Genomic DNA, 14,326 nt, shown 5'->3' on the forward strand with positions numbered 1-14,326 from the left:
AGCCGCGCGGGCGGCGCCCTCCGCCGTCCCTCCGCCCTCCGCCGCTGTGCCCACCCCCTAGCCAGAGAGAGTGCTGGTGACTCCTTCCTCCAAGCCGGGTTACCTGCTCCGCGCGGGCGTGGACACGTGCGGAGGTCGGCCTGACACTCGCAGTCCCCTCTGGAGGCCAGAGGAGGCCGGGCCCCTCAGGTAAGGAACTGTGCGCTCGGGTGGGTGGGCTGCAGGGTGGGGGTCCCTGAGGGTGGTTGGGGGATTGGTTAGGGTCGGAAGCGAAAGTGTGGGTGACTGTTAGGGGTGTATGTCCTCGGAATCCGCTTTGGTTAACCCCTTACGAACCGAGGCGGGTAGTTACGGGGGCCAGTTTGGGGGAGCTAAAGGAGTCTCTCCTAATCTGGGTAGAGGAGGACATCCCACACTAGGGACACCCCCAACACTGAGATCTTGTGCCTGCTCCCTCATAGCCGTGCGCACAAACACCCACACACACACTCCTCATCCAGTTTCTTCAAACGGAATTTAAATACCACTCGAACACTCACACACTAATCCACATTTAAGGTTGAAAATGCACTGCCTCTGGGGACTTCGTGCGGGAAGAATACGTTTCCGTGCCCCATATTGATTTCTCCACTAGAGCTCTCTCTCCAGCTCGCTGAGGTGTGGATGTGGGTGTGGGCTCCACCTTCCCACCACGAGATAAATGTTATCGCAGGCTCCTCGCTGGCAACCCCTGCGGGCGTGTTATGCACTCTTAGAGCCGTACATGCAGGCTGCCAGTGCCCAGGCTTGGAGCTCCGCAAGATCGCACGTTTACTTTTATAATTTAAAATATTGGAGTTAAAACACACCCGACAGTGAGCAGCTCCCGCCCCGCAGTCCGCAGCGCGCCAGTGTGCACGTGGGCGCATCTGCGTGTGCGCACACGTAGGAGCCGTGGTCCCCGGTGCGGCCTCTTGTCGCTGCGCTGGTGGCGACCTTTGCGGTGCTTGGCAGGCCTCGGGAGAGGCACATGAAGGATTTCATTGAGTGTGAAGACAGAGAGCAGAGACAGAAAGCAGAAGGAGGCGGCTGCAGCCTTTGTAGTCGCGGAGGAATGCGGAAATGTTGAAGCACTATGTCAAACTTTTTTGAAATGGGGTCAAGTCACATTCAGCCAGCGTGGGAAAGCAACAACAACAACAAAAAAAAAAAAAGAGGAGAGGGGAGAAAAAGGCACTGCTGCTCCCGTTTCTCTCCGCGGGAGCCGAAGGTCCAGGGAGCGAGGGGGGCGAGCCAGGGCGGGCGGTGCGGGGCCGGGCGGGGGCAGCGGGCGCTGTTCCCTGCGGGGGTGGGACGTCCGCGACGCTTCCTCCGCTGCAGAGCCTCGGGCTGGAGGGGCCGGGAGCGGGGACCCTGGAGGGGGCTGCGCGTCTGGCGGCGACTCCTCCGCTACCTGTGTGGCCCTCGGCCTGGCCCAGACCCCCGGGCAGGCTCTAGGAGCTCGTTCCTCGGCTCCCCTTGGATTTGCCTTCACCTTTTAAGGAGCGTTTTGAATGGAATGAGTGCGAGGGGCTCCGTACACGCTGCAGTCCCCTCCGTCCGCACACCGTGGGGGTCGCGCCATTTGTTTCTTTAATTCTTGGAAGAAGGCGAGCGGGCCAGCCCTTGCAGGGCAGGTAATTCCGAAGTGCCCCGAGAATTCCGGACACGCGGCCAGCGTGGCGAACGTCCAGCCGAGACCGCGGCGGCCGTGGTTGGAGGTTTCCTGGGTCCTGTATTGCAAATGAATGGGGTGGGAAGGTGACCCCTCCCATCCCGCACTTTTTTGTGCGGAGGGCTCGGGGTGGGGATGGGGGTGGGGGTGGGGGGCGCGACTGGCTGCAGGCCTTAAGCCTAAAGGCGAATGGAAACCTCTGCTACCTACATCAGAGATGATCCTGGGAGTAGGGAAAGATTCGCGACTCCGGGCCCCGAGGGCACGGCCCCCTCTCTCTCACCCGCGGAGGCTCAGCATTTACTGTCCCCACCCCCACCCTTTTTCAAGAGGAGGTTGAGTTTTGCTCTAGTTGAAATCGGCTGAAAATTTCAGGGCGAGTCATAGTTATGTTACCTTCTTCCTTAAGTTGTTCTTTAAAGTGAATACTAGCTAAAATGTGGACGACTCCCCTCCTCCGGGCCCCACGGCTCACCCACCCTCGAGTAGCGGGAACCCTAGCCCTCCCCGACCTGATGGGTTTCCACCAGGGAGGTCCTCTGAGTCGGAGGAAGAATTCCGTTTCCAACCTAGACTCCTTTGACCCCCAAAAGACCATTTGTGTTTGCAAGTAGTTTTTAAATGTCTCCGCGTAGAAAAACTGAAAGTAGAAAGAAAGGAAGCAATTTCCAAACAGATGTCTGACCACCCCTTCCCCTACACTCCAGCATCGGGTTACAGGGTCCTCGGAGCCCCCACCCACATTCTGCGGCCCCACACGGGTGGACTCACAGTCCTTCCACAGCAGCTTGTGCGCGACCCCTGAACGCCCCTCGGCACCCCGGAGACCCTCTCCCTGCGCGTCCAGGCCTGGGGAGACGGGGAGGGTAGCAGCGCAACACAGTGATATAGGGATAAATATTAAGCCGTGACATTGACGTGCCCGGCGCCTCCCCTTCCCCCTTCCCCCCCGCTCCCGGCACACTCTGGGCTGCTCGGCACGCCCCCTCCGGTTCCACTGCCTCCCGCACCGCGCGGTGCGCTCATCCCCGAGGGGCCCCTTCAACCTCTCCGCGCGAAGACCGCTCCAGCCCTGCAGGGGGAAAAGTAACTTCGCTTTCTCCCAGGAGCCAGGAAGGATTAAGCGGCCTGGAAGAGGGCAGGAGCGCGCGGAGGGCAGCGACAGGGGCTTCGAGAAGGAGGACGAGGGGAGTCTGTAGGAACCCCGAGGAAGGAGCCTGGGATGTCTGATTGCACTTTCTTGTCCTCCCTTCTCCTCTTTTAGGTGGAATGATTGTGGACTGAGACGCGCTCGGGCAGAGAATATGTAATCGTCTCGGTGTCTATACAGAGGACTGCGCTTCGGAGAGGGAAGAGGAGGGATCGGCTTGCTCCTCCGCGACTCGGCAGGCGGAGTTTCGCGGCAGCACCAGGGTTGCGCCCGCCCGCGGGGAGGTCGCTCCATCCAGCCCCGGCGGCCGCGAGAGCCCGAGCGCCGGAGCGCGGTAGTCGGCAGGGGTGAAGGAGAGCGAGACCGAGCTCCGGGTCGCAAGGGAGCGGCCGGGGAGTCCCGGAGGAGGCGAGCGGCGGCCGCGAGCGAGCTAAGCGAGCCCCCCGCCCGTCCCAGCGGCGCCTCGCCGGGTGGCGTCCCGGCGGTATGGAGAAGGACAGCCTGAGCCGCGCGGACCAGCAGTACGAGTGCGTGGCGGAGATCGGGGAGGGCGCCTATGGGAAGGTGTTCAAGGCCCGGGACCTGAAGAACGGAGGCCGTTTCGTGGCGCTGAAGCGCGTGCGGGTGCAGACGGGCGAGGAGGGCATGCCGCTCTCCACCATCCGCGAGGTGGCGGTGCTGAGGCACCTGGAGACTTTCGAGCACCCCAACGTGGTCAGGTGAGTCGGGGAACCGTGCCCGCGCCGTCCGGGGCCGCACTCCCGGGAAGGGCTAGGCCGGGGATCCATGGGTCCAGGAAGGTGCCGGGAAGGAGGGCAGCTGGGGTGGTGCAACCCGTCGATCTTAGAGAGTGAGAGTGAGTTTTGTCCACGGAGCCACGAGCCCGAGCCGGTGATTTTACCAGACAGCAAACTGACAAGTCAAATATGTGACCTGCGCAGGCTTCCCTCCCTGCCCGCCCTTTAAGAGGGTCCGGGAAGTTTGGTGCCTTTTCAGGGACAGAACAAGCCAACCTGAGACACACCCTGCCAGCCCCCGCAGGTTTTCCCTAGCGGTTGGGGAAGTTTTTGAGAAACTGAGAGGTAGCAGGATGCCGTGATAATTAGGAGCAAGAGAACTTTACTGGTGGAGCCTAATATAAATAAGATTTTTAAAATGCAGAAATTTAATCATATTTTTGCCAATAGCACCCACAGTTTCTCTTTATTAAAGGGGCATAATAATAAGCAGGATTCCTGATGGTCTAAGGACTTCAGTGCTGATGCTGGTTTCCCAACAGTGTCGTTTGAAATTTTTTTCCAAAACTATTGTCTATCTGTCCGTATTACTTTATGTCTCTGGGCCAGCATAGTTCTTGAACTACTTCTCCAAAGGGTTAGATGTGAGTCTCAAGATATGGAATCTTTAGATTCTAAATGCTGTGCGAGTGGATGGGGAGACAGCAGTTCTTAAAGCCTCTCCTGTGTGGTAGCCAGTATTAAAGCGTATGTAACTTAGGATAATGGTGTTTTCTTAGTGATCCTGGAATTTCCCCATTGTGTGGTTGACATCGTGTGGCGTGTTGTCCTTTTATTTTCTAAACAGATGCATAATTTTAAGTCGGAAAGGAATGCACAGAAACTACCACAAATTGGAGTGTGATTTTACCTTTTTCAACTCTTAAATAATGTGTTGGGAAAAGGACATCTTGGGGTCTTCTTCCTGTCTTCTCATCCACCTAGGGATTCTGTTCAACAAATACATGCCTACTGTGTGCACTGTGGATGAAATTATGTAAATAAGCACGGCTAAATATTTTTGTAACAAGTCAAACAATTTAGCATTAGTCATCAAAGTGGAGAGACCCAAGACTGACCTTTGAAATACCAAACCCTCTACAGACTCAGGGAGCCCAAGTGTCTACAGAATCTTCCTGGGAGGTTTTGACTTGTCTCCTCTTATCCCAGGCTGGGTGATTTGTGGGGTGCTTTGTTCCTGACACAGTTAGACTCAGGCTAGAAGGCAGCAAAGAATCATAAATATATAAATAAGGTAGTAAATGGCTATAAAGATAAGGACCCCATTATACCTCTATTTTAGCCAATAAGGCGGAGAGGGACAAAAGATAATGAGACTGGGAGAATGAGTGTTTTAAGAAGATGGGATCATGTATAAAAGCAATAGATTATCTTTTGTGTGTGTGTTTTCTTTGTTGAAAAATAACAAAAACCCTGTTGGGGAGTCTTTGTGATATTGGAGGGAAAGGGGGAGGGAACATTTTGTCCTCTGTAACTTAGTTATTTTCCTAGAGGAATTACCTAAATGCTTCCCAAAGGATGAATTCCACCACTAGAATTTTAGGACCAGTGTTCTTGTTTTATTTTGTATGTTAACCTATGGAGAGTGTCCAGTCAAGGATCATCATGTATATAAATAAAATGCTGCCCCTCCAACGTAGAGGTGTTAAAGAGTCACCCCTGTTGTAACACTATCCTTTACAAGGCAAGTAACACAGGAAAGTTGTTTTTGCCATTGTGCAGGTAGATTTTGGCTAACCTATCTTATTCTCTTGATTTATCCTCTTGAGACTGGTGTGTCTTTATAGATTTCTAACTGACCCATGACTTGGATTCTGTACTGAGAAATTTCAGAAGGTTATACTTCTGAAATGAAGAAAAAAAGGGTTTTCTAAAATTATTTTTACATGTTGTGTTGATGATGACACCTGGCCCTTAAGAGTTGTGAGGAAAAACTGAGATAATGTATAAGAGAGCGCTTTGTCAGTTTAAAATTGCTCCAAATGTATTATATGTGTTCAGGCAGATTAGTGGAGCCCTTTTCTTCCCAGCAAGTTCCTAGTAAGGCATCAATTTCCCTGACCTTTTCTGTAGAAGAAATCATACTCAAACCTAGACATGATAGGCTCTGAAACCAAGAAGGTACTTGAATATAATGAGCCTATAGTTTGTCAGAAGAAAATGCCATGAAATACAGTGACACCTGAGAAAATTACTGATGATGTCATCCTCATGAGCTACAGATCTCCATCTCACTTTGTTTCCTTCCCTTCCCTTCTCTTCCTCCTCTGCCATGGGGCAATCATTGGCCCTCACGACTTGCTTGGCTGGACTAGGAATTCTGGGCTTTTAGAGGTTGCTGATCTTGCTCAGAAAATCAAGGTCAGGAAATCAAGGACAGGTGACAACAATTCTTTTCCTTCCAGGGGAGAGTGTCACAGTTGGGCCCCCAAACCTGTGATTTATTGTTGCCCCACAGGATCAGTTTTACAGTCCTATGGCGGGTTCTTTAAAGGTTTCTTAAAAGGGCAGATGCCTTTATAAGTGCCTTCAAGTCATAAGTAATTGGTCATAATTATAGGCCCTTCCCACGGATAGTTAAGCCTCTAAGCTTGAGGGAGTGTAATAAACATATTAGGTTTTTTTATTTCTTAAAAGTTTAAGATTTAATTTTAATGGATTTGCCAGAAAAGCTGACTTGTTATTGCTGGCACTGGCACTGCCTGCAAGCACAGGGATAATGACTTGAAATTCTTGCCTACCTGTGCTTTATGTATCCCAGGCCTGGGCTTGATCTGTGTCTGGGATGTAAATTTACTCTTATTTTACAGTTGATCATCCCAAATCCTGAACCCTTTTTCAGAAACAGACTTCACTATGAACTTATATTGGGGCTTCTGCACTCCACAAATGAATTGTTTTACATTCTGAACTAAATATGTATAGGTAGATACAATAATGTTTTTTATCAGCAATCTATTCATTCACCAAATATTTATTGCGTGCCTACTGTGTGCCAGACACTGCTAGAAGCTGGGGATACAACAGTGAACAAGTTAGAAAAAGTCTATACTTCTAGAACTTAACCTTGTAATTGGATGAGCAGCATTTTCTTTTTAAAAACTGACTTCTTTTTATTTCCACTGGCTTGCGTTGCCATATTTAACCTAACTAGTATTATAGAGCAACTAATCGTTGTGATAATTTGGTTACGAGGAATTTGCTGATTGAATAGATAAGATAACCAAAACGCTAATGAGAATCGAATGCTTTTTTGTTTGTTTGTTTTTAAAATTTTTTAAATATTTTTAAATTAATTTTTTTAATTGAAGAAATGATTTAAATTTTTCCCACATCTACTTTCACCCTTCCTTCTCCCCCCTACCCTCTGGTAACCACTAGTCTATTGTCCATGTCCATGAGTTTCTGTTTGTTTGTCCTGTTCATTTGTTTATATCCCACATATAAGTGATATCAAGTGATTTTCAACTTTTTCTGTCTGGCTTATTTCACTTAGCATGATTATTTCAAGGTCTATCCATGTTGTTGCAATGGCAGTATTTTATCTCTTATGGCTGAGTAATATTCCATTGTATATATATGTACCACAGCTTCTTTAGCCAGTCATCTATCGTAGGACACTTCGGTTGCTTCCATGTCCTGGCCACTGTGAATAGTGCTGCTATGAACATCGGTGTGCAAATATCTTTTCGGATATGGGTTTTCAAGTCTTTGGGGTAAATACCCAGTAGAGGGATTGCTGGATCATACGGTAGATAAATTCTTAGGTTTTTGAGGAACCTCCATAGTGTTTTCCATAGTGGCTGTACCAATTTGCAGTCCCACCAGCAATGTTTGAGGGTTCCTATTTCTCTGCATCCTCTCCAGCATTTGTTATTACCTGTCCTGTTGATTATAGCTATTCTAACAGATGTGAGATGGTATCTCATTGTGGTTTTGATTTGCATTTCCCTAATAGCTAGCTATGTTGAGCATCTTTTCATATATTTTTTTGCCATTTGTATGTCCTCTAGGGAGAAGAGTCTGTTCAGGTCTCTGCCCATTTTTTGATTGGATCGTTTGGGGTTTTTTGTTGTTATTGAGTCGTATGAGTTCTTTGTATATTTTGGATATTAGGCCCTTATCGGAGGCATTGCTTGCAAATATATTTTCCCATTCGATGGTGGTCTCTTTACCTTATTGATGATATCTTTTGCTGAGTAGAAGCTTTTTAGTTTGATGTAGTCCCATTCATTTATTTTAGCTTTTACTTCCCTTGCCTTTAAGGTCAGATCCATAAAATCCTCTTCAAGTCCAAAGTCCCTGAGTTTAGTTCCTATATTTTTTTCCATGCATTTTATTGTTTCAGGTCTTTAATCCATTCAGGTCCTGAATCCATTTTGAGTTAATTTTGGTATGCGGTGATAAACAACAATCTAGTTTTATTATTTTGCAGGTGGCTTTCCCAGCACCATTTATTGAAGAAGCTTTCCTTTCTCCACTGTATATTTTTGGCTTTTTTCTCAAAAATTATTTGCCCATATAAATATGGGTTTACTTCTTGACTCTTGATTCTGTTCTACTGGTCTGTGTGTCTGTTTTGCTGCCAATACCATGCTGTTTTGATTACTGTCGCTTTGTAGTATAATTTGAAGTCAGGCAGAGTGATGCCTCCAGCTTCATTCTTTTTTCTGAGAATGGCTTTGGCAATTCGGGGTCTTTTGAGCTTCCATACAAATCTGATGAATTTTTGTTCCATTTTTTTAAAAAATGCCAATGGGATTTTGATAGGGGTTGCATTAAATCTGTATAATGTTTTAGGTAATAAGGTCATTTTAACTATGTTGATTCTTCCAATCCAAGACCACAGAATATCTTTCCATTTCTTCGTATCTTCTTCTATTTCTTTTAACAGGGTCTTATAGTTTTCATTATATAGATCCTTCACATGTTTCATTAGATTTATTTCTACATATTTTATTCTTTTTGTTGCAATTGCAAAAGGAATTGTTTTTTCCACTTTTTCTGACACTTCGTTATTAGAGTATAGGAACGCTCTGGATTTTTGAACATTGATTTTGTATTCAGAAACTTTATTGTATTTGCTTATTGTTTCTAGTAGTGTTCTTGTGGAGTCTTTAGGGTTTTCTATATAGAGAATCATGTCATCTGCAAATAGTGACAGTTTGACTTCTTCGTTGCCTATTTGGATGCCTTTGATATCTTTCTTGCCTGATTGCACTCGCTAAGACCTCCAGTACTATATTGAATAAGAGTGGCAATAGTGGACAGTCTTGCCTTGTTCCTGATCTTATAGGGAAGGTTTTTAGTTTTTCATCATTAAGTATAATGTTGGCTGAGGGATTGTCATATATTGCCTTTGTTATATTAAGGTAATTTCCTTCTATACCAACTTTGTTAAGTGCTTTGATCATAAATGGGTGCTGTATATTGTCAAAGACTTTTTCTGCATCTATCGTTATGATTGTATGATTTTTATTTAATTTGTTTATGTAGTGTATCACATTAATCAATTTACATATGTTGAACCATCCTTATGCCCCTGGGATGAAGCCCGCTTGATCATGATATATAATCTTTTTAAAATGTTGCTGTATTTGGTTCACTTCAAATGCTTTTTGAAGATTCAGTTTCACCTTAGAGACATAGAAACAGATCTGTATAAGAAAACATTGACACATAACTAACATATATAAACAGTTGAGTTCCATTTTCTTAATAGAGATTTAGGAAGGATCTACTGTTCAAGAACCATGTGGATAGGTAGTTGGGTAAATCACACCTGGCTCCTCTCCTTAAGTGATTTCCCCTGTGTTCAAAGGAATAATATCATCACCATAATCCTGATACAAGATAGTATTGTGTCGTTACAAACATTCTAGTAAATGCTACCAGTGTTGTCCCCAGGGATCAAATTTGTTAGTGTAGCAGTAAGAAAGTATTTCAAATTCAAGTATTGGTTCTAGAAACTAAAACTCATGGCATTTCAGTGAATAAACTTGTGACGTCTAAATATGTTGTTATTATTAGCATATTTAATCATTGCTTTAGAAAAAGCCGACAGAAAAATCCACCCAGCTCGATGATTAGTATTAAAGGAGAATTTTCCAATTTTCTCTTTTTAAAGATCATATAAAGAGAATTAAAACTATGATTTTCTCTAGGAAAACCTAATTATCAACGGTAGAAGAAACATGGCAAATTACTTATACAGCATAAAGCCGAGTCCTCAGGGGGATTAGCTTATGGGACTCCTTCTGAATAAAGTGTTATTTTATGCGCAAACACTACATTTATTGGGGCTTGTTTCAATGAAAGCAGGGAAAGCAGGGGTTTAATTCTCTTTTTAAGTTTCAGTATGTTAAAAGTATGTTTGGTTCTTCATTCTCTAAGAATTCCTTGAAAAATTTCCAGTTTATTAAGATCATTTGGTAAATAAACATTTTCTCAATAATGTTCTGCCCATTTCGGTTCCTGTAGAAGAACTTGGTAAAACTGAGTTCTTGACATCGTACTTGTATTTTTATACAACTATTATCACCATGGAATTATTAGAATTTATCAAGGAGAAAATGGTGTATAAGAGAAAAACATATAAACTTGAATATCTAGTGATATATTTTCCTGTGTTTTAGACATAGGTAAATGAATACCTATGAAAACACTCCTTGTTAAAAGTAAATCATCTTTTAAAAAAAAAATGCCTCACTATTAATTATTCCCTAGGAATGCTTTTTAAGAACAAGACATCCTGTACATGTACCATGTCATTGTAACTCATTGATATGAGGGTTGTAAGACGTTCTGGAAGTCCTTCAGCCTTTTTATGTTATATGTTTATGCTGTCTAAGTAATATGCCATGTTTCTTCTACTGTTAATGATTAGATTTCCTAGATATAAAGAAACTAAAGCCCAGATATCAAGCAACTCATCTAGCTTGCCATTTCGAAGTTGACTTGTTCTAAAAGCTGAGTAGCAATTTAAAAAAATTTTCTTTTGATTGTGTGATGGAAGAGTTAAATCAAGTGAGTACATTTCTAGTTTGGGAAAAAAATCAACTGTATATAGACAAAGATGATGGTTTGCCAAGAATAAATGACATGCCAATTCAGGAAATTCTTGAATTCTGGAGTATGCCCTACTGAAGTATATCTGTAAAAGGCATGGTGTTTATCCATTAAATTCTGCTTTTAAGGAATTTGGGTAATAATTATGATCTTTTAAATAACTATAGTTAAATAATAATACAAGTATATGTATTTAAAAGTAATTATATTGAGTTGATTTTAGACAGAGAACAGTAGAAAAAAATCTAAATGCTTGCTACTTGTCTGATGAATGAATTAACATAATGTGGCTCTGACATCTACTACTCATTTAATGAAATAAACACCATCATACTTGAAAATTAGGCAACATGACAATCTCCAGACACATAAGCAAATATATTACCCACACTTCTTGAAGAACTAATCACACTATTGCTATTTTTCACAAGGTTCAGATGAGCTTCTTTGTCTTCTTAGGCGGAAATTAATTGTGAGCTTCCTAGAACATGGCAGAGATGAAATCTGGGTGCAGGAGGATTGATGATAGGGAGGAGGGTAGTGTGTGTAATGTTAGGCTTTGTCAAAGGGCTAGGGGACAGCACCGAAAATGGGCACTGGTGGTCAGTGCATTTAAGTAGATATTTTAATTGTTGATTCTTATTATCTGGCCTTATTATCTTAAAATATTATGGTTCAGTAGAGTTAGAATCACAATATAAGAATTTTGTAATTGTAAGAGGTCTTAGATTTAAGCTAGACCAGCCCCTTTTGGTCTGTGTAGGAATTGTTTGTAAATGCGTAAAAGAATTGTCTTATTTTATTGCACATTTATACACATTCTAGGTACAAATTGAGGATAGCTAAGATTCAAATGCAGGTTTATATCCAGTGTTAGCAGGATGAGATGACTAATGGTCATTGCATATCCGAAAACACTCCCTTGGGATGTAAAAGTATTTTCAGTTTAATGATTTTATGTTTCCTGACTTGAGGACAAGGATTTTTTATATCCATAAATAACACAGTGTCTGTAACTGTTAGTTGCTTGGTATATGTTTCCTGAATGAAGTAAAATAAACTAAATTATTAAACCCCTCCAGTGAGAATTTTTCATTCTTTTAGAGTTGCATACAACATTTGCAAGTATCTCAGGCTAAACACTGGGAGATTATTGGACATTAACTGTAATGCATCTGCACACCAAGACTATTTAGTAAGAGCCTTTAAATATTTACTGACATTTTAAATTTTTCTTGTATATGTCCATTTTTTCATCTTCAGTACTAGCTTTGGCTTCGATAGAGCTTTCTGTGTTCTTTACATGCATTTGCTGCATGTATCCTATAGGCAGACTACTGCATTGCTTGCATCCACCTCTGGGACTTCAATTGGGGCTGATCTCAGAATGTGCACTCAGCACCCCTCCTTGTACCACTGTTTCCACTTGTTGAAGTGCTACCCATCCTTCAGAGCCACACTTGCTCTAAGGCCACCTGTGCGTGTGTGTGTGTGCGCGTGCGCACGTGCATGTGCATGCGTGGTATACTCCTTAATACCTCCATTTGTATAAAATTTCTGCTTCCTTTGAACACTGACAACTTTGGACCTCCTTTATGGCACTTGGTATATGTGTTCCTCTTTACATTATCATGTGTGTTATATGCAATATGTTAATCTCCCCCCCCCAACCACCTTCTTCTGATCCTCTTTCCTTCCATACCCCAATTATAAGCCCTCGAGGCATGGCTATGGCTGTTTACATTCTACATCCAGTGGAAATAAAATGAAAAAATAACAAACGAATGAAATAATGGAAAGAAGGTCCAGTTATTAAGGAGAGAACCATATGGGTTATTTCCATCACATGAATGTCAATACTAAGGAGTGTCAAAGAAGGAAAAAGATTTATATATTGGATTATACTTATTTGGTTCCTGGGAATAATAAAAAATACTGAAAAGAGAAAGTTTCATTTTTGCTTCACTCCAATATATATAGTTTATATTAAAGTAACTTTTAAATTTAAGTCATTCCCATATTTAACCGTATAATCTTGGGCTTTATATACTGTAAAGAAGACATTAATACATTAGAAAATGTGCATACATTCAGTAAAAGTTGAAAATTTGAACATATTTTAATATAAGAATGTGAGGAATATATTTTAATCAATTGCTCGAATTCTTTTACTTTTGGGGTTTTTTTTTCCTACTAATTTTAATATTCTTGGCTTTCTATACTGGAAAAATTTAGGAGAAACAGGATTAATAATTTTCTAATTTCCAAAAGGATGTGAAGATTATCAATGCCACTAAATCTTTGCCTTCTCATAATTTGTGTACGGAGAAATTAGATTGCACCTTTACAAACTGGTAGGTTTATTTAGGAACTATTCTTCCAGCCTGAATTAATTCCAGTTTCTCAGGATACATGTGTTAGGTGCGTGCGCATGCGCAGTGTGCACCTAGAACAGTTAAATGCCGGGCCCCCGAAAGAAGGGAATGTTTTCTTGTTTCTTGCTCCCAAGCATTTAGCATGGTAACTAGCATCTAGAAGCCAAGAATAAATATTTGTGAATGAATGAATGAGTATGTGCCATCTAGGAATTCAGAATTGATTTTTTTAAAGTCAGAATTAGGTAACATCTGAAAACATATGTGAAATCTATAATATTCAACAAGTATTTATTGATTATCTGCTATAGTCAACGTTTTGTTAACCATAATTGACAATGATCACAGAAAGTACCTATACTTGAAATTTTTACCAAAAAAGTGCTATTAGGTTTGGAGTTTGTTTCAAAAATGGGGTATAAATGACACAAGCTGATCATTGTTGAAGCTGAGGACGTTCCTTGTGTATGTCTGAAATTTCCCATAATAATACGTTTTTAAAATATTCCTAGTCATGGAGTAGGAGTCAGAATACTTTGATTCTATCCTGACTCCTCCATCCATTAGCTGAGTAACCTAGAATAAATTCCTTTGTCTCTTAACTGCCGTTTCCCTATAATAAAGTAGAAATTATTACTGTTCTTTTGACCTTAGAAAGTTACTGTGATCAAATGAAATTATGTATATAAAAATCAAATATTATACAAATATAAAGTATTATTAACAATGCTAATTCCTGTCTTCATACTTTATAATTTTGGGTAGGAAACTGACATATACACATACCTGTATTTCTGATTGGTATTGCTTTTATTTCTCCACCACCCCCTATGATGTGAATGGAGCTAGGCATTTCTGAAAAGATGTATATTGGATTTATATTAATTATAGTAAAATATAGTCTTTAATGTGGGTATTGGTAATTGATGTCATGTTTACCCAATATGTATGCTATTAACTAATGGATTTATTGTGAGAAGGTCCAAGGAAACAATGCTTCTGAGAATACATTCTCAAAACGGATGAGCGTCTGATGATTTCTTTTGTATGTCACTGTTCAAATTAACTTAAAAGAGTAGTCGAATTCTTTGCTTGTTCTTTCTCCTCTTTTTTAGTTTTGAAATCTCAAATAGAGTTACTCCTTTTTATGTTATACTTTGTAATTTCTGCTTGTTAATTTTCTGAGGGCCTTCTTATGGCATGACTGCCATATGACATTTGAAAGTTTGTTCCATGTACTCTG

The 14,326-nt window shown here is 42.4% G+C and overlaps 2 protein-coding genes across 2 annotated transcripts in view; one reads left to right on the forward strand and one right to left on the reverse strand.

Annotated features, from left to right (window-relative positions):
• Nucleotides 1-35: 35 nt before the first annotated feature.
• CDK6 (cyclin dependent kinase 6) overlaps nucleotides 36-14,326 on the forward strand; it is a 206,457-nt gene continuing 192,166 nt past the window's right edge. The window contains exons 1-2 of the mRNA XM_039878098.1: nucleotides 36-189; nucleotides 2,958-3,562. Of these exons, the coding sequence (XP_039734032.1) occupies nucleotides 3,330-3,562 (233 nt within the window). The 5' untranslated portion in view covers nucleotides 36-189; nucleotides 2,958-3,329. The remainder of the gene's footprint in view (nucleotides 190-2,957; nucleotides 3,563-14,326) is intronic.
• Nucleotides 742-3,172, reverse strand: LOC120615023 (uncharacterized). The gene is made up of 2 exons (XM_039878097.1): nucleotides 2,206-3,172; nucleotides 742-1,751 (listed from the first exon to the last, which is right to left on the reverse strand). Exons 1-2 carry the CDS (start codon nucleotides 3,135-3,137, stop codon nucleotides 1,517-1,519), a joined length of 1,167 nt encoding a protein of 388 aa, XP_039734031.1. The 5' UTR covers nucleotides 3,138-3,172; the 3' UTR covers nucleotides 742-1,516.

This window comes from Pteropus medius, unplaced genomic scaffold (genome assembly GCF_902729225.1).
Source record: "Pteropus medius unplaced genomic scaffold, Ma_sr-lr_union100, whole genome shotgun sequence".
NCBI classification, from domain to species: domain Eukaryota; kingdom Metazoa; phylum Chordata; class Mammalia; order Chiroptera; family Pteropodidae; genus Pteropus; species Pteropus medius.

Bases quoted from the DNA above. Each gene is read 5' to 3' on its own strand.
- LOC120615023 (XM_039878097.1), bottom strand. From the start codon at position 3,137: ATGGAGCGACCTCCCCGCGGGCGGGCGCAACCCTGGTGCTGCCGCGAA. The intron at 1,752-2,205 runs GTCGGGGAGGGC...TTTGCAATACAG, and splicing joins CCCTGGTGGAAACCCATCAG to GACCCAGGAAACCTCCAACC.